The sequence below is a fragment of the Uloborus diversus genome, chromosome 2, assembly GCF_026930045.1.
Source record: "Uloborus diversus isolate 005 chromosome 2, Udiv.v.3.1, whole genome shotgun sequence".
Taxonomy (NCBI): domain Eukaryota; kingdom Metazoa; phylum Arthropoda; class Arachnida; order Araneae; family Uloboridae; genus Uloborus; species Uloborus diversus.
Genome location: NC_072732.1, coordinates 112628247 through 112655587, shown reverse-complemented (window position 1 = coordinate 112655587; position 27341 = coordinate 112628247). Strand labels below are relative to the sequence as shown.

The window sequence follows — 27341 nt, the reverse complement described above, 5'->3', positions numbered from 1 at the left end:
TAGCCACTCTCCTAGTATCTATGACAGCAGTTGAAAGACAAATTTTTAACATTTAACGAGTGTGGACCAATTTAAGTCAACGTAACATACAGTGACATCGAAGTCTCTGATTTAGAAATAACTTTAAAAATTGTTGTAAAAAAAGAGACATTTTAGTTTTTAAGTTTTAAAAACTTTTTCTTGGTAAATTTGAGTGGATTATTAACACTATTGTAGGTAAAACGCATCAGTATTTCTTTTCCTAACTAAGAAAATATTTTAATAATATAACTCATGCATAAATTCTGAGGTTGTTTATCCTTTTAAAAAATACTCAGAAAAAAATAGGCATAGGCGGCTCGGACGAGGGGGCAAGGGGGCAATTGCCCTCTCACTTTCAACAGTAAAGGAACTTTACTCCTCCACTTTTCTAAGTTAAAACTAATGGTTGAATAAAAAATGATAAATGATCCATTCACGAGTTTAAAGAAATAACTGACTTAATAATTGCTTGTTTTATGCGTTTTTCATGTTATTATTTAGTAAAAATTAAAATGGAACTTTAATTTTGGTAGGAGGGAATTTTTTCTGTGGCCATCTGGTCCCGCTTTTTGAGTCCATTTCTCAAAGAATGAGACGCAGGGACTGTCCCCAAACGATTTTTTGAAAAACAAATAGAAATATGTCCCCCCCCCCCCACTACGTCTTTAATTATTCATAATTGAAGTTCCAAAAACACAATGTAGACAATTTTTTATGCTGTTACCGAAAGGAGGGTTCTGGAGCTCTCCCCTGGAAAATTTTCGAAATTGAAGTCCTAAAAATGAAGTTCTTATGCAACATCCTATTGTAATAGGAAGAGGATTTCAAAGGCTGATGTTCCAAAAGGTTCTCCCCTTAAATATTACGAAATTAGTTTTGAAAACCAAAATATTTAATCTTTGACGGTATTAGAGAAAATGGGTCGGAGGCCCTTGTTCGAATATTTTCCAAAATTAAAATCTCAAACGCATGAGTGCAAGACCATATTTGATAACGTTAGGGACACTGCAGTTGTTCAAAACTGAAGCTCCAAAAACGCAATTTTAAACGATTCTTGATGTTTTTAGGTGATTGGAGGATCTTCCTTGGAAAATTTGTGAAGTTAAAACCCAGGAAACGAAATTTGAGATACTCCGGAATAACTTTGGATGAGAAGAGGGCTTCAGAGAAGAAAAATTTTGAAGACTTGCTTATTTTGAGACGAAAAAAAAATGGAAAAGGGGGGGGAGTTAAAGAAAGAGGGGAGAGGGGGATGAGGCACACAATTTACCGCCAATAATCTGAAGGCGTTGAAAAATTTATATATTGAGATTTCTCTATTTTTGAAAGAAAAGGGTTTTTTCCCAACATTATTTTTTTCTTCTTAAAATCACTGCATTTTCCCAAGATGCGTTCTTTTGTTCTCTGCAATGATAAAGAATATTTTTTACAAAACATCAACTCAGCATTCTGTGAGGTGGGGTGGCACCGGTACTGTGCCCCTCTGAATGCAACAATGCAGCAAGAAGTCCGGGAGTCCTCCTTCGAAAAAGTTTGAAAATTGGCCTTAAAAATGTTGGTTTTAAGTTGATTATGAAGCAGATTTTATTGATTAAGTTTGTTACAATAGTCATGTTTTTCTTTTTTTTGACTTGATCAGCCATAGTTGTTTTAAAATAGAAGAAATTGTAATGATATACCAATAAATACCCAATTACAAAGCATACAATTATTCTATAACACATCACTGAATAAAAAAATTGTCAATAGAAATTTATTTATTTGCATAAAATTATTTATTACGTTTTTTTTTTTTTTCAAATCGATAAAATTATTTTAATTATTAATATGAGCACAGTTATAATATATTTCTCGCACTGGCGACATGTGGTGATACACTGGATTTGTTTCAAGTAAATTTACTTGCATTGTACTATGAAAAGAGAGAAAAATCCAACTGCGTTTCTGGGAGAAATATACTAAATTTTGATTTTTTCAAAACCTAACAAAAATGTTGGGGGTGCGGCGCACCTCCTGGCACCCCCGTAAATCCGCCTATGCACATAAGAGGGGTGTTCGTTAGGAGGGGTTTCACTGTATACCAATCAATTATAGTTCTAGTCCGCCAAACATAATCGATTTTTAAAAGCAGATAAAACAAATGTGCAGGAACACTGCAGACCCCCCCCCCCCCCCCCGTTAAAAGGAACGTCTTTTTCAGTGCATAACATGTGAGCTAAAGAATGTAAAGACATTCGACAAAAAAAATCCGACTTTTGTCGGATGCCTTTAAATCCACGAGCTCCCATTTTGTGCATTGAAAAAGGAATTCCTTGTATCGCCAAAACACGTGTCTGCAGTGTTTCTGCACTGTGCTTTTAACGTTGTTTTATTTCCTTTTATTTTTTAAGCAAAGGTATTTTTATATTTTTTATAACTAATTTTTGTTTGTAGCAAAAATTCATTTTTAATATAAAAATTCCATATTTTCTATACTTACCTTTTTTGCATAATTTTAAATAAATAAGTTTTATTAACTTTGGGGACATTAAAAGAGAATTATTCCATTGAAGCATTACTGAAGCATTACAAACTTCATTATTCTCAAAATTTAAATTTGACTTATAAATTTTAATTGTAAATGATCGCAGAATATAATGCTTGCTCTTTTTTTTAATTTTTTATAAATTTTAGTATCTGTCTTGGACAATATTCAATTTTTTGTGACTACTCGGTATTGGCAGAGTATCTGATCAGAATTTGGCCGAGTACCGAGTAGTTACCGAGTACTCGGTACGTCTCTAATTTTTATAAATACCTGCTGTCTTTTTATGTTTGTGTATGATGTTCTAGGTGTACATGCTTTTCAATAAAAGCAAAATTGATTTCAAATTCCAAAATTTTAAAAATGGCTCAAAAGTAACGTTTTTGTACCCACCTTTTGAGAACTACCCACAGTTGAATTTTCTAAACTCCAATGTCGAAAATTGAAAATGGGGTGAGAGGATAACAACATTCTACATTTCAAAAAATCAATAGCGGATAGTCTATAAGCGCTATTGCTTTACCGTAACGTCAACAAGTATTGCCTCTAATAGTTTTTTTAACCGTTTACCCCCCGCCAATGTTCCAAAAATGGAACATCATATTTAAGTGAAAATTTTCCCAAGAAATAACGTTAAAATAAACAAGTTTTTTTTAACACAGTTTAGTCTTATTTCAAAGTATTTTTTGATTTCCTGCTTGATTGTTTATATGTTTTCAATTATTTATTGCGATTTTTCAAAGATGAGTGTTTTTTTAGCTTTTTGCAACTTTTTCTTATAAAATTTACCAAAAATTGGTTTTTTCAGAAAATGTGATGATATTTATTATAGTTGTGAAAAATACTTCAATGTATGATTTTAAAATGCTTGTAGAAATGTACAATGATATTTCCGAAAGGTGTACCCCTTCAAAATAGCATGTTCCAATTTTGGAACATTGGCGCTTTTAGGGAGTCAAATTTCCAAGAAGTAAATTGTTCGATTTCCAAGGGGAAATTTCATTTTTCGTAATATATGTTTCTTTTTTTTTTCTCATTTTGAATGTACTCTGATGTAGATGTTGGCAAAACCAAGTAAGTTTATATTTTGAAAGGATATGACGTTTCGTTTCGTTAGCAAAGAAAATAATAACAGTCTTCTGTTTGACGGACTATATGGCTCCGAATCCACACCTGCTTGGACAGCTGCATTGTCACATAATAATAAAAAATAATATTAGTGAGAGTTTTATTCTTCATATTTTAAATGCAGTTCAATAATTCGCTAGCTTTGTTTTCGGGCGAAACGAAATTCTGTTTGACGTATACCAACTGTTCATAAATGTTAAAAAATGTCTACAAGATTTCTTACTGTAAAACAAGCTGTGGCTTATTTAGAGACATTGTCAGATTCGGATTTGTCAGATGTAGATATATGCCAATTACCCCCTGATGAACTAGGCAATATCACTGAGGAAGAATAGATGTTGACAGAGATGAAATCCTACAATTTTTTGGTTTGTTGCTATTGAGTGGGTACCATTCTGTTCCTTCTGAAGATATGTATTGGAGCAGTACAGAAGATACATCTGTGCCAATTGTACTAACAGTTATGCCTCAAAATTGTTTTCGAAAAATAAAAAACAACTTTCATTTGATGGACAACCATGAATTAAAACAAAATGACAAACTAAGAAAAGTTTTCCTTATTTACGAAGAATTGTGTAAAAACCCTCAACAATTTGGTGTATTTCATGAAAATTAAGCATAGATGAATCTATGGTTCCCTACTACGGTCGGCATTCATGTAAAATGTTTATTAGATGAAAACCAATAAGATTCGGCTTCAAAATTTGGATGCTGTGCTCTTCAAGTGGATACCCATATTCCATGGAGATTTATTCAGGCAAAAAAGAAGGATCCCCTGATGTGCAATTAGGATCCAGAGTTGTAAATGATCTATTATCAGTTTTGACTGACACGTCTAAGCATGAAGTATACTTTGATAACTTTTTTACATCATATGACTTAATTTCTCAGCTATCAAAAAAAAAAGTGTACGAGCAACAGAAACAATTCGGGAAAACCGAACTGGCCATTGTCCACGGAAATCCAAAAAAGCCCTTTCTAAAGAAGATCGCGGAAATTTTGACTATCGATCTGATGGATCAGTGTACATGTGCAGCTGGAAAGATAATGCAGTGGTTACAGTAGCATCTAATTGTTATACACATGAGCCACTTGCATCTGTAAAATGTTACTCAAATGCGCAGAAATGCAAGATAGATGTGCCACAACCTCATCTTATCAAGAGATACAATGAAGGAATGGGGGGTGTGGACGTCTTGGATAAACTTTTAGGGAGCTACAGACCTCATTTGAGGAGTAAAAAATGGTGGTGGAATCTTTTTAGTAATGCGCTGAATATTTCAGTTGTAGCTAGTTGGTTACTTCATTATGATTTACACGAAGTCAAGATGAAGCATTTAGAGTTCCGAAGAGAAATAACTCACCTCCTTAGAAAAAAAGTACGAGTGGAAAGTCCTCCAGGGCCTCGTTGTCATTTACATAAAAGGTCAAGAATGTCTGACGGACATTATATTGTATCTGCATCCCAAGGACGTTGCGCGGTGTGCAAAAAAATACGACTAAGAAATGTTTCCATTGCGACAAACGACTTCACCAGCAACGCTTCCTTTCATATGATGGGCATTAGATATTTCAGTATTGGATTTTCTGAATTCTGATATGTACACAAATGCAATTTAAAATATTATTTTTTCCGCAATAAAGTATGCTAAGATAAAAACCGCATTCAAAACCTCTTAGTTTAAAAAAAATTCTCTGAAAAAAAAAACTTCATGCAAAACGCCAATGTTCCAAAAATGGAACACACTGAAAATCATAGTAAAAAATTTTTTTTCTGGAAATTTTATTTTATTTCTGTATTTACTAGACATAAATAGACATAATTTCAAAAAATTACTCAAATTTGATCATCCGTCAATAGTTCGGCGGTTAAACGGTTAAAGCTTCAAACAGAGGAGTCGCAGAACTTTTCTAACCCTAAGATCATTAGAGACCATCTGAGACAGCATCTTTAGAGCAACGATTTCAAACGTTTTCCAGACCCAAGCGGGGGGGGGGGGGGGGGGGGGGATACAAGAATGCTCTGCCTAAAACTATTTTCTGGATGTGCCACTGCACAAGAGGTAAACATGAACATATTAATTGAGAAAGATCATAAATCTGTAAATTTGCTTCTTCAGAAAAGTAGACAAACATTTCTGTATTGAAATACAGTGAAATCGTGTTAAAATGACATTCAAAGCATGACAAATTTTGTTTGTTGTAACAGATATTTCATTCTAATATATTGCAGTTAAATTTTCTTCCGATACATACATTACCTTAAAATGATCAGTCTCAGCAAGAATTAAAATTTCAAATCCTTGATCACAAGAAAGTGGAAATTGAACTCCATGACTTTCTTCAGGTCCCCAATGTTGATTTTCTAATGAATTTCTCACAATTCTAGGAGGAGGTGAAAATACTGGACTTAAATGAAGGGCTATGTCACTTCTCTGATAAGTATTATCACTGTTTTGAAGATTTATTGAGAAACTAAAAATGAAAGAAATTGAATTCTGTAACTGCAAAATGATATTTAAAACACAAATTCAAACAAGAGTAGACCTATAACAGACATAATGAAATCCAAGCACATAATTATGCTTCTAAAAACCATGAGCCAATTAACTCCCTCCGATTCCCTAAATGACTGGCCTGCTTATTTTGTTCTTCACTTTACGTCAAAAATGAATAAATTGCACTTGAAATAATATTTTAAAAACCAAGCAATGAATTGAAAGGTAATATTTAGAAAGCACTTGAATATCATTTACAATATTTTACAGAGAATTGAAAGTAATTCATTTATTCAACTCAAACTTTAAGAAAAAGAGGGGGGAAATCATTGTACACATAGCAGAATCGTAGTCAACTCACAAAGTTGGTTACACATTTTTTGTCAAAACACAGCTAAACTGATAAAACTCTCGCGAAGACAAAAAAAAAAAAAAAAGTTTTAATAAAATTTATGAAGAATTTGAGAAAAGAATTTCATAAAAAACTACATTTGTCCATAAAATTTCAGGTTTATTTCGGATCTAATATATAAATACTTATTATATGCTTCATTCCAAATATTAATTATTTACTTTTAAACATATTTAGAAAAAAACAGAATAAATTAATGAACATAAAGGAAGCAAACCATGTGGCAGAATGAGGTACGGAGCCAAAAATTCGGATTAAATTTCCTGGACGTAATGGATTCGGTAAGGCTCCTAGGTATGGAATTACCTGGAATAATTAGCATAACTTTTAGCATGACACGTAAACTGTAAAAAAATTCAATGAAAATAATTATCAATAATTTCTTAGATAGAGTAAATAGTCTGACGATTTAGAAAACAATAACTTTTTCCTCACGGGATTAAACGTTGTCGAATCCATGTTTCTTGAATTTCTATTTCCCGTTTGTTTACATTTGTTGAGTGTGTGTGATGACATAAGAATTACGGTTATAGATTGTTTAATATTTTTATCCTCATTTATTTAAAGGTCTCGATTTGGTCAATGGTGTAAAAGAGGTTGCTACTTCAAATGACACATGTTAATACAAAACTAGGTTTGTGCAATAAGTTATGTATTTCGTGCAAACATTTCAGTAGGGAGGAGCACATTTCAGTCAAATCTGAAGGAACGAAAACTCATACCTTTTCTATTCGTTCTGCTCTTTATACAGAAAAAGTTTTCTTTAGGAAATCTTAGCTGTAAAGATAATTAGTTTGTGCTAGTAATTAAATTTCATGTAAATTAAAATCGTTGATTGCTGCGTTTTACAACAGATCGTCGATCGCAGAAGGTGCGAGAAAAAGTGGGAGCGACCTCCGCTCCTTGAAAGGAAACCTGTCAAACTTCTCTTTTCACTCATCTGTGCTGTGATGTGTGCGGTTGTGTGCCGTCTGGTATATTTACATCATCAGCTCAGCATGTTCTCGGAAACATTATTCTTTCCAAAGACAACATAACTATTCTTCGTTGAAGAACATTCAATCATTCTTCACACTAAATTTATTAAAACAAGTAAATGCTACATCATTTTTTTCAAGTAGTACAAAATAGACAAAATACACTAGTGAACAAGCAACCTTTGTGTACAAAGCTCAGTTTTTAAATTTCCGTGGAATTTTTTTTGCTAGCAAGTACACATACTGTATATTTACTTTTTTAAAGATGCTCGGTAGTTTTCTGAGATAGTTTTGTTTTTTGCTTACACAATATCTTTTCCCTTTTTCCGAAACTTCATCCAATATGTGTATAGGTAATTTCAAACGTTATGCATGACGTTCGCCTGCATTTCCTTTTCATCTGAAATATTACCTGTATATTATGGATGGTTAAATTTGTAGTTATGCACATTTGAAACTTTCTATAAAATATTTTCCATTTGCCGGTATCCTTAGCGATCGCGGAAAACCGGTTTCTGCAAATTATAGTAGTGAATTTCACAAACTTGGTCGATTCTTTTGAGTGTTTAGCATCAAAAGTTTAAATCATATCTGTTTCTAGTTTGAGTTTTTACAGAGCATAAAGGTATAATCAAATCAAGTTGTAAAATTATTATTTTGCATATATGTTATTTGCAATTTAATTATCTTTTAAATTTATTAGAGTAAAGCTTGCTTCCGTTCTGTGTGTGTATATAATTTAGCATCTAAACTTGATCTCATAAAATATCTGGAAATAATGAAGCATGATTTTAATTACATCAGGAATTTCACTGAGCAGCATCTAGTTAACCACAAATTTATTTTTAAGATCTGTCGAGAAGAATCTTCCAGTTTGTGAAAGTTAATGTTTTTTATAGTTTATGCAACAAGAGTATAATTTAAACCCCTTGAAAATTGTAGTTGGCTACTTCTATTTATATGCTTGGGGTTTTATCTAACTTCCTGATCTAAGTATTCCAAAATGTTCCAAATGTGTGTTTTAGTCACACCTTTACGTACTGGATCGGCAGTTAAGGCGCAACTTCGAAGTTTGCCTTTGGGCAAAGAAAACTGATATTTTGCTCTAGAGTATTGCCACCTTTTCGGCATGTTATATCATGCTTAATAAGAAATCAGCTGTTACTATCCTCTCTGGTTATATGCCACTGCATATTTGCATACCTTTTTTTTTCTTTTAATATTCCAATGTATGCTACCTGCAGATTTCATTCCTTAAAATATTGTATTTTACCAAACTCTAAAAATTTTTTTTCCCTTAGAAGTTCTAGCCCCCCCCCCCCCCCCCCCCCCGCAAATCTTTGAAATACGTTGTGTTATTTATGTTGCTGGAACAATGATCATGATTGAATTTTGATCATTAACATTACATATTTAGGTTATAATCTGCATGGGAACTGAGCTCCTGAACTTTTTAAAATTTTATGTGAATTTTTATGTATATTAAATGTGTTATTAATGTTTAATTTTTATGTAATTTAAATGTTAAAAAAATTCTCTGAAGACTACTTCTTTTGTCCCAAATCAAACCTTGTGATACATTAATGATCAGGTCATCAATATGTTTATTCTATCTAGGTAACTGTTTGCATGTTGTAAAATAAAAAAATTTCATTCCTGTATTTATTCACTGATATTTCAGTGTGCTTCTCTTAATATGTTTAATTATTTTCTTTACAGAAAACACGTTTTGTTTTTGAAAAATAAATAAAGACTAGACCATGAAAGTTATTGGGATAAAGAAATCTCGTGTGATTAAAATATGCTGTGGTGTTGCTTTTCTAATATTAATGATAACTCTCCTTCTGCACAAGCCTAAAGACAAAGATTTTTTCTCAAAAAATGTAAGTTTTTTCTGTGTTAGCTTTTCCTAATCTTTGGTAGTCCGGGAGTATTTTGAATTCAGAAATCATGCTTTGAAACTTTTTTATTCGACTTCTGTAACGATAGGAATGATCAGAAAAAAACAGAAATTTATGAGGGTGGAGTATTTTCCCTGATGGGTCCATTTCTATTCGTGTAAATTTTTGAAATTTCTAGCACATAGTCCAAGGGTGGAAAACTGCACCAATTTTCAAATTCTGATACAAAACAGCCAAATTCACGATTTTTGCAACAAACTGCGCCAAAAATGCGATATTATTTTTCAAAAACATTTACTGCATGAAAAAAATAGCTGTTGCATTCATTTTTTTGTCATTGAAAGCTAAAAAGAAGCATATAAGTAAAAGAGGGGATAAAGAATCGCTTATATTTGCCAAAAATTGCATGCTGTGTTTTAAATTTCAATCCTTTTGCATCCTGTAAATTTTGAAAAGTGAAAGTTATTTTCACCTATGGAACCTTAAATTGGCTTATTTTATTTTGTATTTTACAATTATTTCATGTTTTGAATAAAATTAAGATGTAGGGGAATGTGGGGAAAAGTGAAATAGCAAGGCAAAGTTTGGAATGGGAAAATATTTACTCTGCTTTTAGCATCATCTATCTAGTAATATTTTAACTATGTAGTAACATATGTAGTCTACTTTAGTCAAGAAAAAATTACGTCTGAAAATCAAAGAATATGATAATACAGTAGCCCCTCGTTATATCGCTCATTCGGATATATCACTCTTTTCTTCTGTCTCCCCAAATATTTAAGCTTAAAATAAGAAATAAAAACTTTGCTTTAAGTTTGAAACCATTTCTGAAAACATATGGTATTGCTCAGAGAAGGTATCTTTCTTCTTTATTTTCTTGATAAACAAAAGAAAGCTATTCTTCTGAATTCGCTGGAAAAGCAGTAGTAATTCCTGTCATCCGAATGTACATACCAGTGCAGTATATTTCAGTTTCAAGTTTGTAAACTACTTGACATCTTTTGTACTGATACATTGCCTTTACAATGGGTGAGGGACATCAAGCAAGTGTCATACTAGCCCATGTAGATGAGAACATACGCCCTTTTTTTAGTACAGAAAAGATTTGCTTGGTTGCACAAACCAGGATTTGCATCAAAGAAAGGAAGAATGATTTGGACAGGCAAAATAGTTTTCTGTAAACAATGACAGCAAGTCAAACGGATTAGAAAGTCTATTGGGAATAAAAGGGTACTGGAATGCTCACTCTTATCTCACAGTAGCTCAGAAAGATTGTCTTCATTCGCCATTTGATGTTTTTAACTTTCTGATGGTGAAAATTTACTTAAATTTCAATCATGTTTAAATATCAATAGGGGTGATAGTATATTCGTGAACTGCATCGAAACCATTAGAAAATCATTTCAAAAAGAACAAATACTAATTTACTTGTGTATTGGACTTATGACTATTTTTAATGACCTCTGTTACATAGCACTTTCGTATATATCGCTCTTTTTCTTTGTCCCCCGAAAAGCGCAATGTAACAAGGGGTTGCTGTACAAGCTATTTCCAAAAATAGATACTCATATTGTAATATTTTGCTGTAAGTCAAAAATTAGTTTTGCCATTATAAAGTGATAAAGCACTTGAAATTAACGTTTTAAATAATGATTTATACCTATTAACATTCGGTGCAGTATTTATTTGCTTAATATTATACTCCTTTATATTTTAAATGCTTTATACGGTTCGTAGTTAGCAGGGCCGGATTTGGAAGTGTGGAGGCCCTGGGGCAACGGAGGAGTGAAGGCCCCTAATCAGGGTTCGAAAAGATCATCATATTTTTGAAAATATCCTATAGTTTGATATATATCCGAATATTTTGATATATATGTATATATCCGATATTTTCGACCCGTGAAAATTAGGATATTTTGTAAAAATTTTATTGTGGGGACCCCTTTGTTGTGGAGCCCCCGGAGCAGTAGCCCCGCCTGCCCTCCCCTAAATCCGGTCCTGGTAGTTGGTCAAGTGCATGCAGGGCAAAGCGGATGAGCCACGCAAACTAGTGAAATAGGTTTCATTTACTTATAGAATCCTTTATCAAATCACTTACATATTCATTCATTAACTATTTCCTGTACCATCCTTCATTTAATAATTCCCTTATTTATTCATTCATTTACTTTTTTTTCTTTAATTCAGAATTTAATTCCTTCATTTCCTTTTTCTCATATTTTAACTTAATTATTTATTTGTTTATTGCTTCATTTCCTTTTTATTAACTCGGTAATTATTTTCTTTAATTTTACTCATTTATTTGATCAATGATATCTTAAACAATCAAATCTTTACTAATAATAAAACTCAAAGTCTCTCTGTCTGGTGTCTGGATCTCTGTGACTTGCACAGCGCCTAAACCGTTCGGCCGATTTTCATGAAATTTGACAAAAAATTAGTTTGTAGCATGGGGGTGTGCATTTCGAAGCAATTTTTTGAAAATTTGATTTTGTTCTTTTTATATTCTAATTTTAAGAACATTTTACCAAGCAAAATATCATAACATGGACGATTAAATTACCAAATTATCATAACGTGGAACTGTAACATGGACGAGCAAATTGCTATAGCTAATTTCCGAGAAATTCATCATCCATTATTTGTAAATATACAGGCAAACCAAATGACCTTTTAATTTTCTACTACGGGCAAAACAGTGTGGGTACCACTAGTAGAAAATATTTTCTTAGAAAAAACTATTATATTTCACTTTGCCCCCATAAAGATATAAACACTTTTATTTCTTCTAAGTAAATCTTTAATTCATGTGGTTTTTAAAACTTTATTTTATTTTCAAATCTTTCTGGCGAAATGTTTTTTGCACCCACAAACTTTACCTTTCAAAAGTCAGATTTTTTTCTTTTTTACCAAAGTAAAAAAGAATCTCACATCTTTATACTAGCATCTCCTCCCCTCCCTCCTCTTTTTTTTTTTTTTTTTGTAATAATTAGAATGGTTTTTCTCTCTCTTTAGCTTTGTATGTAATAAATACACAAAAGACATTTTCGAATTGAAATCCTTTAGTTGTTGTCTGTGTCATATAATGCAAATATTTGTCAATAAATTTATGACAAATGTTTGCAACAACTGCTCAGAAACAACTCTGTGGCTGTTTGTCAAAAGTTAATATATCGAACTAGTCATCTTTTTAAGAGAGTCAAAAGAAAAGATGATATGTTAAATTATCTTTTGATGTAGAATTATATGAAAGTTTTAATTACATCAGGTTTGGCAGTTCATATGTTTTTCGCTTAACAAATTCTGGAATAAGAAAATAACACTATAAACATATCATGATCGGTAAAGTAGAACATGGTCAAATTTGACCAGTCAACTCTTAGCAAATAACCAGAGAACTAAATTAAGATTCTAATTAGGTATGTATTATGATTAATCGTACCTTTACTAAAAGTAGTTTTTGCACACTTTTTTTTAAATTAGAATATCGCTACCAAATTGGGGTTTTAAAAATTATTTATGTACTTTTTTGCTTCAAATGTTTTGCGTTTGCTTCAAACTTTGTAGTGACTGTACAAAATTAAAAATTTTGTTACGAAACCGTGCATTCACCCGATACAAAACTTATCATTCTGATACAAAACTGTTCGTTCTGATTTAAAATTAACATTTTTGCTTTTGCTGATACAAAGCTGATTCAGAAATCAATTTTTGATTTTCCACCCCTGCATAATCATGTATTCAGAAATTTAATACTTAATCTCAATGCTGTTTTTGTGTGTTTTTTTTTTTTTTCAATATTCCACATGAAAGCACTAAATTTGCTAAAATGCAAGGGTCAATCCAGATTTTATTTTTAGTTCTGCATTGAAGATGTCGCACAGCGGACAGAATTAGCATCTGAATCGACCCTTATAATGCAAGCTGTAAGATAACCTAATTTCCCTGTACATTAAAGTATTATGTTTGCTAATTTTCTCATCAACACTATTTGCATACACAGAACAGAATTAGTATTTCAATGCAGTCAATTAGTTGAAATGTTTAAATGAAAATTTTAGTTTATTTGTATTTAATGTGCAAATATATGTACACTCATATACTGTGTTCCTATTTTCAACCTTAATATTTGCATCATCTTCATTAGAAAACCAATAAATTTTGAAAAATACATGGCATTTCAATAGTTCAAAATATCAACCGTAGAGGGCACTGACAGCCGAAAAACTTATAATAACGATACTGTCAATATAATTGTCCTTTGCAGCAATAATGTAGCATAGTTGCACAACAAAATTTGCACTTACATGTGACAGTGTCTCTGTTGAAATAGCATCACATACATTACAGACGCAATTTTCCACGTTGGGTTTACGGAATAGCTATATTTTCAAAAACGTCTGGTACTTTTTTCTGTTGTGAGTATATATTTTCATTTAAAACTCTGAATTAAGATCAAAAGCTTAAAAACTTTTGAAATTTATTTTGCTAAGGAGTTATGTTTGCATCAGGCTTTTTTTTAACTACAAACTTATATTTACTTCTGAAAGTTGTGCACTTTATAGAGAATTGTTTAATAGGTTGGCATTTAAAAGGTATTCCACTGTAATATTAATCTCTCTCCCAACTTATATTTTAAAAACCTGCATTAAACTCAAAATTTTTGCCATTAAATTTTTACATGTAAAGTTTCACCAGTTTTATGCATAAGTATACCTAATTTTCAGCTTTCTTCATGTTGTCACATTTAATTTTGCAACTATGTTGTCATTATAATTCATTGGCTACTTATTAATTGGTAATTGGCTGATTATCTTTGGCCGGTAATCAGCCAATTGCTTATTGATGCATTCCTTCTAGATGTCGATATGGAACTTTAGGGCTGTAAACAAAGAAATATTTTTGAAAAGCTCCATTTATCGATTTGGCTTGTGAATGATTTAATCATACAATTTCTTGTACATGTATATTTTTAAATAATTTGATTACTTTTTTTTTTCAGAAAAGAAGCATGCCAAAACGAGAAGGAGCCATATTTAAAGAAGGAGTCATTGGGAATTTTGAACCTCCAGTGAGTGAAACAGTAAGAGAAGGCCCTGGTGAAGGTGGGAAACCTCATTATGCTCGTCCTGAAGATCAGAATGAAGTTTCCCAATCTGTGATGGAGTATGGAATCAACATGGTTGCTAGTGATCAAATAGCATTGGATAGAGATATTCCTGATAAAAGGCTCTCTGAGTAATAGTTTGTTTATAATTATAATTTAAATTTCAATACATATTTATACTGCAATGGGAAAGTAAAGTACAGTATCTCCTTTTTTTTTTTTTTTTTTGGTATTGTACTTAAATTTTACTGTACACGCTTGCTTATTTGGTTATTGCCGAAAATAAAATGTGAAAAAAGTCAAATTCCAGCATTCCACTTTTGTTAGTAGGAATTCAAAACGTGTTTCTTCAACTATCTCAAATCTCATTTCTACAGATACTAGGTTTTGCCTTCCTATGGCAGAATAGTTTTCTAATGTTCTTTGTCCTAATTATTTTTGTACATTGACCAGTTTTTTTTTATGATTTCATAAAAATTAAATATATTTCCATATTTAAGTGTTTTGAAAAGCAGGGATAACTTGTCAGCCTTCAAGAGTAATAGTATGCTCCTCAAAAGCTACCTAGCAGATTGAAAGTACTCTTCATGAAAGTGAAATGTAAATTTAGCTTTCTGATTTTCAGCTCACTAGAATTTTATTTTGTTGTAAAAAGTTAAAAAACATTCATGATTCAGCTTTGACTAATGTTCTAAATTTAGAAATATTAATTCTCTTCTCTCTCTCTCTCTCTCTCTCTCTCTCTCTCTCTCTCTCTCTCTCTTTCTTTTTTCTCTATAATTAAACTCTTCCATTCTGATTTTTTGTATTCTTGGGCTATGTGTACGTGTGCCAATTTAATTATTTCTGGAAGTTATAAACATATTTTTATTTCATAATGTCTTTGAATCCAAGGTTAGCTATTCTCAAAGAGTAAACACCCCCCACTCTCCTCTCCACCCATCAAATGCTTTGTAGCACCCCACAAGAACAATATGAGATTAAAAAAAAGAGAGAAAAATGAGATAAAACCCTCTAAAGTTATCCCTCCTAAAATTTCAATAATTCATTCTTTGCATGAGCCCCCCCCCCCCTTCCCCCTTCCATGTTCTGACTTCCTCATCAAATGTTCCTTTCTAACATGACTCCAATTTGTAACAAAAGTGATATTGCTGTAGAGGTAGACATATAACAGAAGAAGTTCTTTGAACTCCATTTCTGATTTTAATATGATTGCTTTATTTTTAACTACAATCATTTTCAAAAATTATTACCAATTTTGCAGGTGTAAATATTGGCAATATCCAAAAGATCTGCCAACTACAAGCGTTGTTATTGTGTTTCATAATGAAGGATGGTCCACACTTTTGAGAACTGTGCATAGTGTCTTAAATAGATCACCACCAGAATTCTTGAAAGAAATTGTTTTAGTTGATGATTTTAGCGACAAAGGTAAAAATAAAATGAGCTTGCTTTTATAATAAAGTAATTTAATAGTGCATAACAGATACTATTGTTTGTATCCATCATGTCCTTTAAAAATTGTTTAAATGTTCATAAGTGTGTGTGTATTTAAATTTAGTCAAACTTGCTTATAACTAGGCTTGCCAGACATCCCGGTTTGAATGGGACAGTCCTGGTTTTCAAACAAAATCCCGGTGTCCCGGCTGGTTTACCGCAAGTCCCGAAAAACGATAAATTACAAATGATCAAAAAGTTCTAAAAATAATTAACTGTGAATGATTATTTAGAATAATTACTTCATCATTTTAACAGTGACTCTTAAAATTAATACCAGATTAGCTTGTGAGGATTTTTATTAGATTAAAACAAAGAAAGACTGTCTAAAGAAGTCCTATAAAAGGAACTTTTTCTCTAAATATTGTTCAATTTTTTACTCCTCATTCAAAGTGTTTTTTTCTAACTAAAATAAAGTCTTAATATTTGCATCTAAGAAATGAAATGTTCAATTGTTAAATGTGCTATTGGCAATTTTTATTACCTTGTTTTAGGTTCATAATTTATTCATAGCATTGAGAATAAACTGCCCTATAAAACACTCCAAAAATCAGTCACAGGTGTGTTACCTTTTGAATATGGGGGGGGGGGGGGACGCATTCTGGTGTCCCGGTTGAACATTTCAGAAATCTGGCAAGCCTACTTATAACGAGCATGAAGGGACCATGATATTTGCTCGTAAAAAAGGGTTTCGTGAAAAAAAATCATAAGAATTTATACCTGCTTACTTTGTTATTTTTATATTTCTTCAAAGAAGTTGGTTATTTGATTTGAACCGTCTTATTGTCTCTTTCTTGACATTTTTGAGGAACATGGGGTCCGAAAAACATCGTCATTTTCATCCATGGCTCAAAATAGTTGGAAGTTTTTCTGCTCTTTAGAAACCAAGTATGTCGATGGCTATTTAACTTCAAATTTTTCACATTTGTCTTATAGTGGTCGCTTTCATTTTTTTTTTCTCTCTCTCTCAACTTTCTGCTAAAATACCCTCAAAAGTATATCTCAGAAAGGATAACATTCGCTTCAACAAATAATAATTTTTAAATGTTCCTCTACTCCACAAATTTAAGAAATAATGGCCATGGCATCACTTGATCTCATGATTTATGTCTTATCTCTAACTTTCGATTAAATTCAAAATGTTTTAATGGAATTTTTCCAAAACAGAAAATTAGAAAAAAAAAAATAAAAGTTAAATTATTCTGTTACTGACTGAGCTCAGATATTCACCCATCCAACTTCTGACTTAAAACTCTGGAAAATTACAAATACGCTAACAGTATCATTTTTCAATTTTATTTTCTGTCAATTAATTTAGAGCCAACCATTAAATCCATGCCATGTAATGAAATCTTTCTCATTTAAATATAAAAATTCTCCATTCTACATTCATTGCAATGTCATTGTATTAATTTTATTGTATTCATCCAATAGGGTTTCTTTTTTAAAATAATTGCTTTATTTTAATGTCCTAAACTTTAAAATGTGTTAAATTTTGCTATCTGTGGTACATTTAGTTATTGCAAATTTAACTTTTTGAAAGGTTTTGTTTTTTTGTAAGGTAAGGGGAACTGGTTTGTTTTCTAAGATTGCTTATATGAGAAATTTTAGTGTTAAAGCTTTTTTTTTTTTTGTGTGTGTAGAAAACTTGAAAGGAAAGTTGGAAGACTATCTTCGGCAGTTCGGGCAGAAGGTGCGTTTAATCAGGAATAAGCAACGTGAAGGCCTGATTCGATCACGGACATATGGTGCTCAATATTCAAAAGGAGAAGTTGTTCTGTTTTTAGATGCTCATTGTGAAGTTAATATCAACTGGTTACCTCCTCTTCTTACTCCCATTTACCAAAATCGGTTTGTTTGCATTCATATTATTAGTTTACAAGAAAGTTGACTTTTTGTAATTTTATCAAGCACCTCTTAAGAATTAAATTTCTTCAATTTGAACCAAAGTCAGATATTCATGTTCACAAATTTCTCCCTCATTTCATGTAGTTTTACCACTAAGCTACTGTGGAGAACATGCTGACTAACAAGATTTTTTCCAAAAAATTCAACTATAACTGCATTTAACTTTACTCTTTGAACTAGCAATTTTTTTTAAATGATGTATAATGCATGTATAAAATTGAAATGGAAGTTCTTTTTGGATTTTAATGTTAACTATTGATTTTTAAAAGTCAATATTAAAATGGGTCACTTTAAAAATATCTTTCAGGACAGTTATGACAGTTCCAGTAATTGATGGAATTGATAAAGATAACTTTGAATATAGACCGGTGTATCATGGAGATGTACATTTTCGTGGCATATTTGAATGGGGAATGTTATACAAGGAAACGGAATTGCCGGAGCAGGAAGCAAAGAGAAGAAAACATCACAGTGAACCCTACAAGTATGTCTATTTTTTAGTTTGATATCTTCAAAAGCTGCATTATTTGCCAGTGCCTTTAAATTTACAAACCATTAATCAGCCCTTTTTAATTCCTAAATGCTGGTAATACTAATAACTAGCCACATAGTTCAGGTAACTAAAATATGTACATGCGTCCCTCGTATAACAGGTACTTTTACAATACGATTTCAATATTACACTGTACCAAATCTGCGAATAATTTAACACTGTTTCGATATTACACAGTACGAAACTTGAATTTAATACTACACGGTTTCGATGTAACACGAATTTTAAAAGATGTAATTTCATTTTTGTTTAATACACTGTTAAAAAATGTATGATAATAACTCTAATAAGTTTTTACTTTGTTCTTATGAGACTTATATAAAACATTGTCTGTATCCTTCACGAAAGTTTGCTTTCCCTGCATAACAGTAACTTTTAAGTACTTTACTTTTCTCATCAATGTTCTAAAACAAAAGGATAAAAATTATTTTAGTTCCCAAGCCTTGTAAAAAAATAACATTATTATTATACATATACTAAATTTGGCAAATTATGAAAAACAAATGTAGTCAAAACAAAATGAAAAATAAAATAGAATAATTCTGTTTATTTTATTTTGTATTTTGTTTCATTGTTGTTGCTCAGACAAACTTTATTGCTATAAAAAGGCTTAGATTTTTTTTTCTGATAGGATGTGTTTTGTTCTTAGTAAAGAAAGTTGATTAAGTTTTTTCTTGTTGTAGGTAGGTAAAATAATTAAAGTGTATCGTTTATAACAGCTCTTAATGTTCTATTAAGCCAAAATTTCAGCTATTACAAAATACGCAGCTTAAGACTTGGGTTCGATATAACACGGTACAAATTCCTTTATTTACATTATTTCAAAGTTTCATATAACACAGTTTCGATATAACACAAAACAGAGGTACATATACAACACGGTACATATTGACCTGATTTATAATGTTTACATGATTAATTAGTTGAAAAATATTTAAAAAAATCTCATATAACACAGCTTTGATACTACACAGAACTGTTTAACAAAAGCATATACAAGGGATATCTATGTATGCTTTTGTCTTCCACACCTTATCTTTTAGCTCAGGGTTTCCTAATTTTTTCCGATTCAGGGCAATCTTTGAAGAAATATAATGAATGATGTTTCTCACCGCACCCTACTCTATCTGTTAAAAACACATACATTGATACCATGGACACCTCACGGCACCCAGTTTGGGAACACCTGTTTTAGTTTATAGACTACAAATTAGATGGTGGTGCCCACATATTGCAAGTGTAAAAGGTGTTCCAAAAGCATGTTCTGATACGTCAGTGGACTAAAAAGTGTTAACTTGTTAACCGCCATCAGCACGAAATTCTATTTTGTTAAAGTGTGAAAATATATAAATAAATAATGCATTGAATAAAAGTTTTCTCAGTTTATATTTTGCATTAAGCAATTCCCTTTCCTAATTTTAAATTTTACACAGCAAAATTACTATCACTTGCAAGGAATGGAGAGACTCACTGTGTCCATTAAGTTATGTTAGTTGCTTCTCTGTATATCAGTGTCTCTTATTTGTGTTGGAACTCATTGAAAGGCCACTTTTTATTTTAATTCATTATTTTATTTTTATTTCTTTATTTGTTTTGATATAATAAGAGCTTTATGTTAATTAGCTTTTTGAATGGAATTCTTGAAGAAACTACGGGAAAAATGATGTCTTTTTTGCATTGTTTTATAGTTATTCTCACTCTCTTTTTATTTAGATCTCCTACTCATGCTGGAGGCTTATTTGCCATTAATCGGGAGTATTTCTTAGAATTAGGTGCATATGATCCTGGCCTACTTATCTGGGGAGGAGAAAATTTTGAATTGTCATTCAAAGTGAGTAGATTATCATCTCATTGCTTTATGTCTTCCATTTTCACTGTCTCAATTAGTCGAAACTGCTTTGAGTTTTAAAGAATTTAAAGGAGCTTAATTGTGATGTGAAAGTTGAGTGCTGATAAAATTTAATGTTAATTTATTCCAACTACTGGTATAGATGTATTTTAGGATAAATCTTTCCTAAGGTCTCATTGCTACAAAGTATGACAAACAATTACTGGGAGAAAAAATGTTTAATGCATAAAATGTGTTTAAGTGTTATTGTTTTTGCTAGTCTTGCAGTTTAGAATTAACTGCGAACATTCTGAAATTTGTGTGATATCCATGAAGTTTTCAATTTCAAAACTTGATGCCCAATTAATCACGCAGTGGACATTTTGATGGGCGCAAAGATATCATGATTGCTGTATTTACTTCCTTTTATTGTGTTATACTCTTTAATTTCACATGAAAAGATATTTAAAAAAATATTTAAAAATCACTTGAGAGGACTAAAATATTCCATTAAAATATGCTGAGTCATAATGACAATAGTAAACCATGTAGTTTATTCTGCTAAACCTTCATAGACGCATTAAAGGGAAAGCCGTAAAAATGGGGTACATTCGTGTCTGAAAGCAGCTAAAATTTTGCTTTAGTGTGAAACTTGTTTCACTATCTAAACAACCAAGTGGAAGTTACATGAAATACACCGCCAGCTCAGTCAATTCCAGCCGAGGACTGCAGTTTCATGCTTATTAGCACTCATCAGCCCGGCATAGGAAAGTAACTGAGCTGGGGGTGGAAAACCTCTTAAGGAAGCCAAGAGTGCCGAACAAACTGATAGCTAATACAGAATTAGCGCTGACCAGACAAGTGACCAAAGCAATGGTTCGGTTCAACTTGAAGATTGAAGGCAAGACAGGTAGGTAACTTACTGAATAAGTGGAAGTTAGTTCGTTAGTTATCCTAGTAAGGGAACATTTCTTCCCACAAATTAATTGAGCTTCCAGTCAACTTGTTGGGGTGTCTTTTCTTGCAAGAATGGTAATATTTCTCATGATAAAGCTTTTCTAACTATAGTTTATTTTTCTAACCACCAATAATGTTTCAAAAATGAAATAGAAAAAGTGAAAATAATGGATAATGACAGGCATATCTGTCATCTAGAAGGCAGGGGGCGGCAATGGATCCCCCCTGACTTTGAGAATTCAATCTATTTCCATGTATGTAGGAGGAGTCTTTGCTACATAGTATGTATGACCCCCCCCCCCCCCCTCCCCCACTGAAAAAATTTGAAATGTCTGCTAACAGGCTTTATTTGAAAAAAATGGAGTCAAGTACAGAACACTGAAATAATTAAATAGTTTAGTGAAACATCATATAACCAAACAAGAAGCAGTGCCATCCTTTGATATAAAGCATCAAGTTCACTATATTTTTTTTTATAATTCTTTATTCAAAGAAAAGCTAACAGTTTAATGGTTTTAACACAAATTTTAACTATTTCCTTATAAAGTTTTGTTAATTTGTATTACTTTTAAAAATTCTCTTTTCAGTGAAATCCAGTTTCAGCAAATACCAGTACAACAAAATATTCATTTCAACGAAATAAATTTTCAATCTCGATTTAATTTTTAGTACATTGCTTGAATTCTATCACAACAAAATTCCGGTCACAATGAATAAAATTTGCAGTCCCTTAAACTTCATGCTAATGGGATTTCACTGTATTATAAATGCTTAATTCTATATTTGTTTTTAATAATGTTTAAATATACCTTGAATAAATTTGTAATTTATGCTGGAAGTTTCTTGATGAAAGTTCTGTCATGTGACTCATACACAGTGTGCTGTTACATGTGATCATAATTTTGAATACCGCTCTTATGCTGGTATGGCTTATAATCTGATCTAGTTAACTTTATCTTTAACTATTTGAAGGATGTAATTAAAAAATAACAATAATCTTATCTAGTCCTTGAATAAATTCCAATAAAAAAAATCAAAATTCTCAAAACATTTTTACATTTTATGTCAATTCTTCACTATAATAATGAGTCCAACTCAATTAACTAATATCATCATTCAGAATGACAATGAAATTGAATACTTGTTTATAATACTTGGTAGTTAAAAAACATGTCTACAGAGTTCTAATGATCAACATTATATTTTCTTGATGTGGTATTATCCTTTTTTTGATTCAAAACTGCTATATTATATTGTCACCTCTGAGCAACAGTTAGACATTTAAGTCAGAAAACAACGGTAAACTGTCCTACTGTTCCTTTGTGGCGATGGTGTATGTTTTAGTAGATATCTTTGAGTTACATGTATTAGTATCAAATTATAAATGTTCATTATTGTTTTTTTTTAATATAATTTCACTACAATTTCCTAGAAGAATAGGTCAGTATCTTTAGAGTATGAGAAAGACTCGAAGGAATGTTATAAAGTTTAAGAAATCCATTTTTTAAAAAGTAAAATTAAAGATAACACATGCTTCATAATTGAGCCATTCATTATCTATTTTTCCCCCATGAAAAAATAGTTATTGAATTTTCATGAATTTCAAACTATATCACGTACGAGCAAGTACATTGCAAAGTTTGAGAAACAAATTACATCTAAGTTAGAAACTTTTGCTCAATTTTTCATTTCTTACGTTTATCAAGGTATCTTTTACTTAAAAAATCTATTATTTTGTACCTACTTCTTTTAACACTTATTTATTTATATTTTTAGTGCTTTATCTTTAAAATGCATCTTCATGTTGTGTTCCCTGATTGCTGCCTGAATAACAGATAATTAAGAATTTCAAAAAAAAAAACATTTTTTTTAGATTTGGCAATGTGGAGGTAGCATAGAATGGGTTCCTTGCTCTCGCGTAGGGCATATTTATCGTGGATTTATGCCATATTCCTTTGGTAAATTAGCTGAACAACGCAAAGGGCCTATTGTTACCCTTGTAAGTATTTTTGATCAAATTTTTTCCTTCATTTCATTTTCTGTAAAAATAATATTGAAATTCATATTTACTTCAAACTGTTTGAATTATATACATTGACTTCTTGAAAATCTGTATCCTCGATATATGTAGTCCCTGAAGCATTTTATACTATCACTAGCTGCGTTGAACGGCTTTGCCTGGTCTACCTTGAAAAAAAAGTTGTTCCTAGTGACGTATATTCAACAATCAGGCTTAAACAAAAGAAAAAAAAGCATCATGCAAAGTTTCCCTTCCAAACAATGACAGAAAATAATTTTAAGAAATTAAAATGAGAAAGATGGATTTAAAAAGCATAACCGTAGAAACACAAAATTGAATAGTTAAAAAAACTTAAAGTGAGAAAGATGGAAAGAAACAATGGATTTAAAAAGCATAACCATGGAAACACAAAATTGAATAGTTAAAAAAACTTAAAGTGAGAAAGATGGAAAGAAACAATGGATTCAAAAAGCATAACCTTGGAAACGCAAAAATAAAATAGTTACCAACTTTGAATGCAGATGAGGTTTTTCGAACTTGATTTGAAAAGGCTTGTAACTTTTTTTTCCCTTTGGAGAAAGAAGCTTAATTTTTGACCAACCGTCGAGATAGATCTGGAGTAAAAAATGTTGTTCTATCCAATGGTTTCAGAAAGAAAACTGTGGGTCAATTCCTTTCCTTTTTATTGATGTTTTTAATGAAGAAAGTAATGCCTAAATTTCAGCTAAGCCTTGAAAAAATTCGATCTGAAAACGCAAGTAACTCCTGCCGTAACTAAGTTCGACCATTGAAACAAATTTCGTACAACGCGAAAAATTCTACCCTTTCCAACATAATCTTTATACATAAATGGCTACTTTTGTGTGTATGTATGTCCGGGGTAATCTTCAAAACTACTGGACAGATTTCAACCATTTTTTTCACTATAGATACAGTGAAACCTGTGTAAGTTGACCACTTGCGGTGCAGTACTTTGCTGGTCAACTTAGACAGGTGGTCAACTTATAGAGGGTAGTAACAAAAACTTTTTTTTTGTCATTTCTTCCCCCATGCATTCATTTTTTAACTAATTGGAATACTTTAAACTCCATTACATTGTTTAACATTACTTTAATACAATAAGTAAAATAGTTTAAAATATTTTTAGAGATTATTTACCAGAATGACGCGTAAATTATCATACAAATTCAAAATGTCTGTAAATCGATCGAAGAAAAATGTCTCATTGCGTATGAAAAACTACTTACTTGACATGAACAATTCCTAAAAATTCATAATAAGTCAAAAGTGACTTAAATTCTTTGATTTTTTTCTTGTACATTTGTAACAATAGTAATCTACTTTTCAACAAAATAACTTCTTAATGAAGTTTGGCGCATTTTCTGGGATTAACATAAACCCAATGTTTTTAGATAGAAACATAAATATTCATTGGTGTTTTTAAAAATGTTTGGTTGCTTATTTGATGCATAACTGATTACACTTTTAGTACAATCTAATGCTTTTGCCAAGTGGTCAACTTACAAAGGGTTTTTTACAATACTCCAAACCAAAGCTGGTGTATATTAGTGGTCAAGATAGACAGGTGGTCAAGATAGAGAGGTGGTCAAGTTACAGAGGTTTTCCCTTCATTATATAAGATAGGACTAATTCCGTTCCTGACAAAAGCGGTCAATTTAGACAGGTGGTCAACTTACAAAGGTGGTCAACTTTACAGGTTTTACTGTAGCAACATTATCAGGGAGCAACTTAGGCTATAATTTATTCCTAAAAAACTTAGTTTAAAAAGGTTATGATGGCAAACAGTAAATTTCATGTAATTTCCCATTAAATGATCAAATATAAAACCCATTGTTACGAAAATTTGTTGCCTTACCAGGGTTCGCGTTTACGCGCTATAGCGGGTTTTTTACGCAGATTCGCGGGAAAGGGACGCAACTTCCGCGAAAAATCGGGTCCCAGGGACCCAGAAAACCCAAAAGATAAGAACCAGAAAAAAAAATGGGAGAAAATGCTAAAGATCTATTTAGTAAATGCTTTTAAGCTTCAAAATGACCAGGAGAATCAACAGAAAGGGACTAAAATGACCCTATCTGTTTATCAGCTATTCAAACACACCCCAATTGTGGACCAGTCAATGGAATTTTAGTGTTAAGACTGGAGCTTACAGTGACCTCCTGGGCAGAGCTCAGGGAGCAAGTTCACAAATAGCCCATTGTACTGTATTCTAAGAATAAGCTTTCCCTCAACTTTTATCTTGAGGAAATTCCTGAAAACAGAAATGAAGACTAAAAATAAGAGAGGTTTTCAATGCAATCTTCAGGATTAATACAAGACAATTGTACAGTAAAAATATTGCAATTTGGTATTCATGTAACCAGAATTACTTTTGAAAATCATCATTTTGCATCCCCAATAAAAAGAGGGGAGAAAAAAAATGGCGAATATTTTCCAGATCGCGCTAAACACAAAGAGTTCGGAACTTTACATTTTTCTTGTTAAATTGCTTATGAATACTTGAATTTTATACAAAAGCACTTTAACCTTGTTCTTTTTCTAATAATTCATCTCTTTCTGATGGGTTATTTTTATTTGGACTTGCAAAAGTCGGGTATTAATCGATCGCGCCATTTTCAAAATGGCGCGATTTTAAAAATAGAACAAAAATCAAAACAGATATTTTGAACAAGTCAAAATAAAGTCAAATATACTGATTTAAGATTGCAAATGAGCAATTTTCACACTCATATGAGAAAATGTTTCGTTTTTGCTATCGCGATTTTTGCGTTGGGTTTATTCGCTTGCGATTTATTATTATTATTATGTAATTGCCAATGATGATTGGGAAGGGGGGGGGGCTGTTTGCTTTTTTCACTAAGAAAAATTTCCAGGAAAACAAAAGTTAAGGCAGTGCTTTTTGCTAGATCAACCAGAGGCACTTGTTTTATATTTTATGGTAAAACCCATTTTTAAAGTAAATTTTGAGTTAATCTCATTGTAACTGACCAAATAGTTTCTCACATAACTGAGTCTTGCAAGTGTATTATTTGAAAATAATTTTACAATGATAAAATCACAAAAGAATTAGGGCAAAAATAACCAATTTATTTTATTTCATGCCTCCCCCCCCCCCCCAAGTATAAATATTTTTATATTATTCATTTATGCTCTAAGATTTTCTGTTTAAAATTTAAGGGACTCATTTTTTCCACCAAAGGACCCAAATCTATTTCATTAATGGGTCCCTGGGACCCATGTTACGGATAGTTGAGCGCGAACACTGCTTACAATAGCAATATTAAAAGTAATCATAATGAAAGTTTTGAATCAAGGCTTCTCCGAAGCAAACATGAGTTTAAAATCATTTAAACATTTGGAAACTCTAAGTGTGCAACTTAGGGAAACATAGTAGAGAGCTTTTGTTTTTTTCTTTGTGTGTTTACTATTTAATTAAATAAAGCGCACGTTTTTTTAGTGATCTTTGTTTTTGTTAGTTCATATTTTGGAATTTTTTCAAATTTTTATATGTTTCAATTCGTGATTTCAATTCTAAATGAATACTCGTTCGTTCTTTATACTTATTGTTATTTTATGTTTATAACTAAGGAAAAGCTTGATTTTTAATCACGTCAAAGTGATGTGTTTTGATTTCTTTCAGTTAAAACAGAAAACGAAAGAAAAAAGCCATTGTTTCTCACAATTATCGCTAACCCAGGCAACGCTGGGTATTTTTGCTAGTATTAATATATGCAAGTAATTTTTCACCCCTATATTCAGGGATTTATGTGAAAATTGGGCCTAAGTTGGAAAAACTAAAAGAGCTATTTATCGAATTTTTTTCAAACTGGTCTGCAAACTTTTCCGGGGCTGGGAGAAAGATACTCTGAAAATTTCAGCGAAATCAACCAGGTAGTTTTCGAGTTTTGCGCATTCACACAAACAGACGCTTTTTGGAGACTTCATTTTATACTATGTAGAGATGCCAATCATGAAAGTGACCAAACAGAAAA

The 27341-nt window shown here is 31.6% G+C and overlaps 2 protein-coding genes across 2 annotated transcripts in view; one reads left to right on the top strand and one right to left on the bottom strand.

Moving 5' to 3' along the window:
• Positions 1 to 7085, bottom strand: part of LOC129215993 (basic salivary proline-rich protein 2-like) — a 39357-nt gene extending 32272 nt beyond the window's left edge. The window contains exons 1-3 of the mRNA XM_054850125.1: positions 7019 to 7085; positions 6801 to 6889; positions 5935 to 6148 (exon numbers count right to left, since the gene is read on the bottom strand). Coding sequence (XP_054706100.1) covers positions 5935 to 6148; positions 6801 to 6889; positions 7019 to 7042 — 327 coding nt within the window. The 5' untranslated portion in view covers positions 7043 to 7085. The remainder of the gene's footprint in view (positions 1 to 5934; positions 6149 to 6800; positions 6890 to 7018) is intronic.
• A 453-nt stretch (positions 7086 to 7538) lies between these two features.
• The window catches only part of LOC129217253 (N-acetylgalactosaminyltransferase 7-like), a 45417-nt gene continuing 25614 nt past the window's right edge, over positions 7539 to 27341 (top strand). Inside the window, exons 1-8 of the mRNA XM_054851527.1 lie at positions 7539 to 7675; positions 9280 to 9443; positions 14464 to 14699; positions 15833 to 15999; positions 17709 to 17916; positions 18281 to 18457; positions 20240 to 20357; positions 23185 to 23310. Coding sequence (XP_054707502.1) covers positions 9321 to 9443; positions 14464 to 14699; positions 15833 to 15999; positions 17709 to 17916; positions 18281 to 18457; positions 20240 to 20357; positions 23185 to 23310 — 1155 coding nt within the window. The 5' untranslated portion in view covers positions 7539 to 7675; positions 9280 to 9320. The remainder of the gene's footprint in view (positions 7676 to 9279; positions 9444 to 14463; positions 14700 to 15832; positions 16000 to 17708; positions 17917 to 18280; positions 18458 to 20239; positions 20358 to 23184; positions 23311 to 27341) is intronic.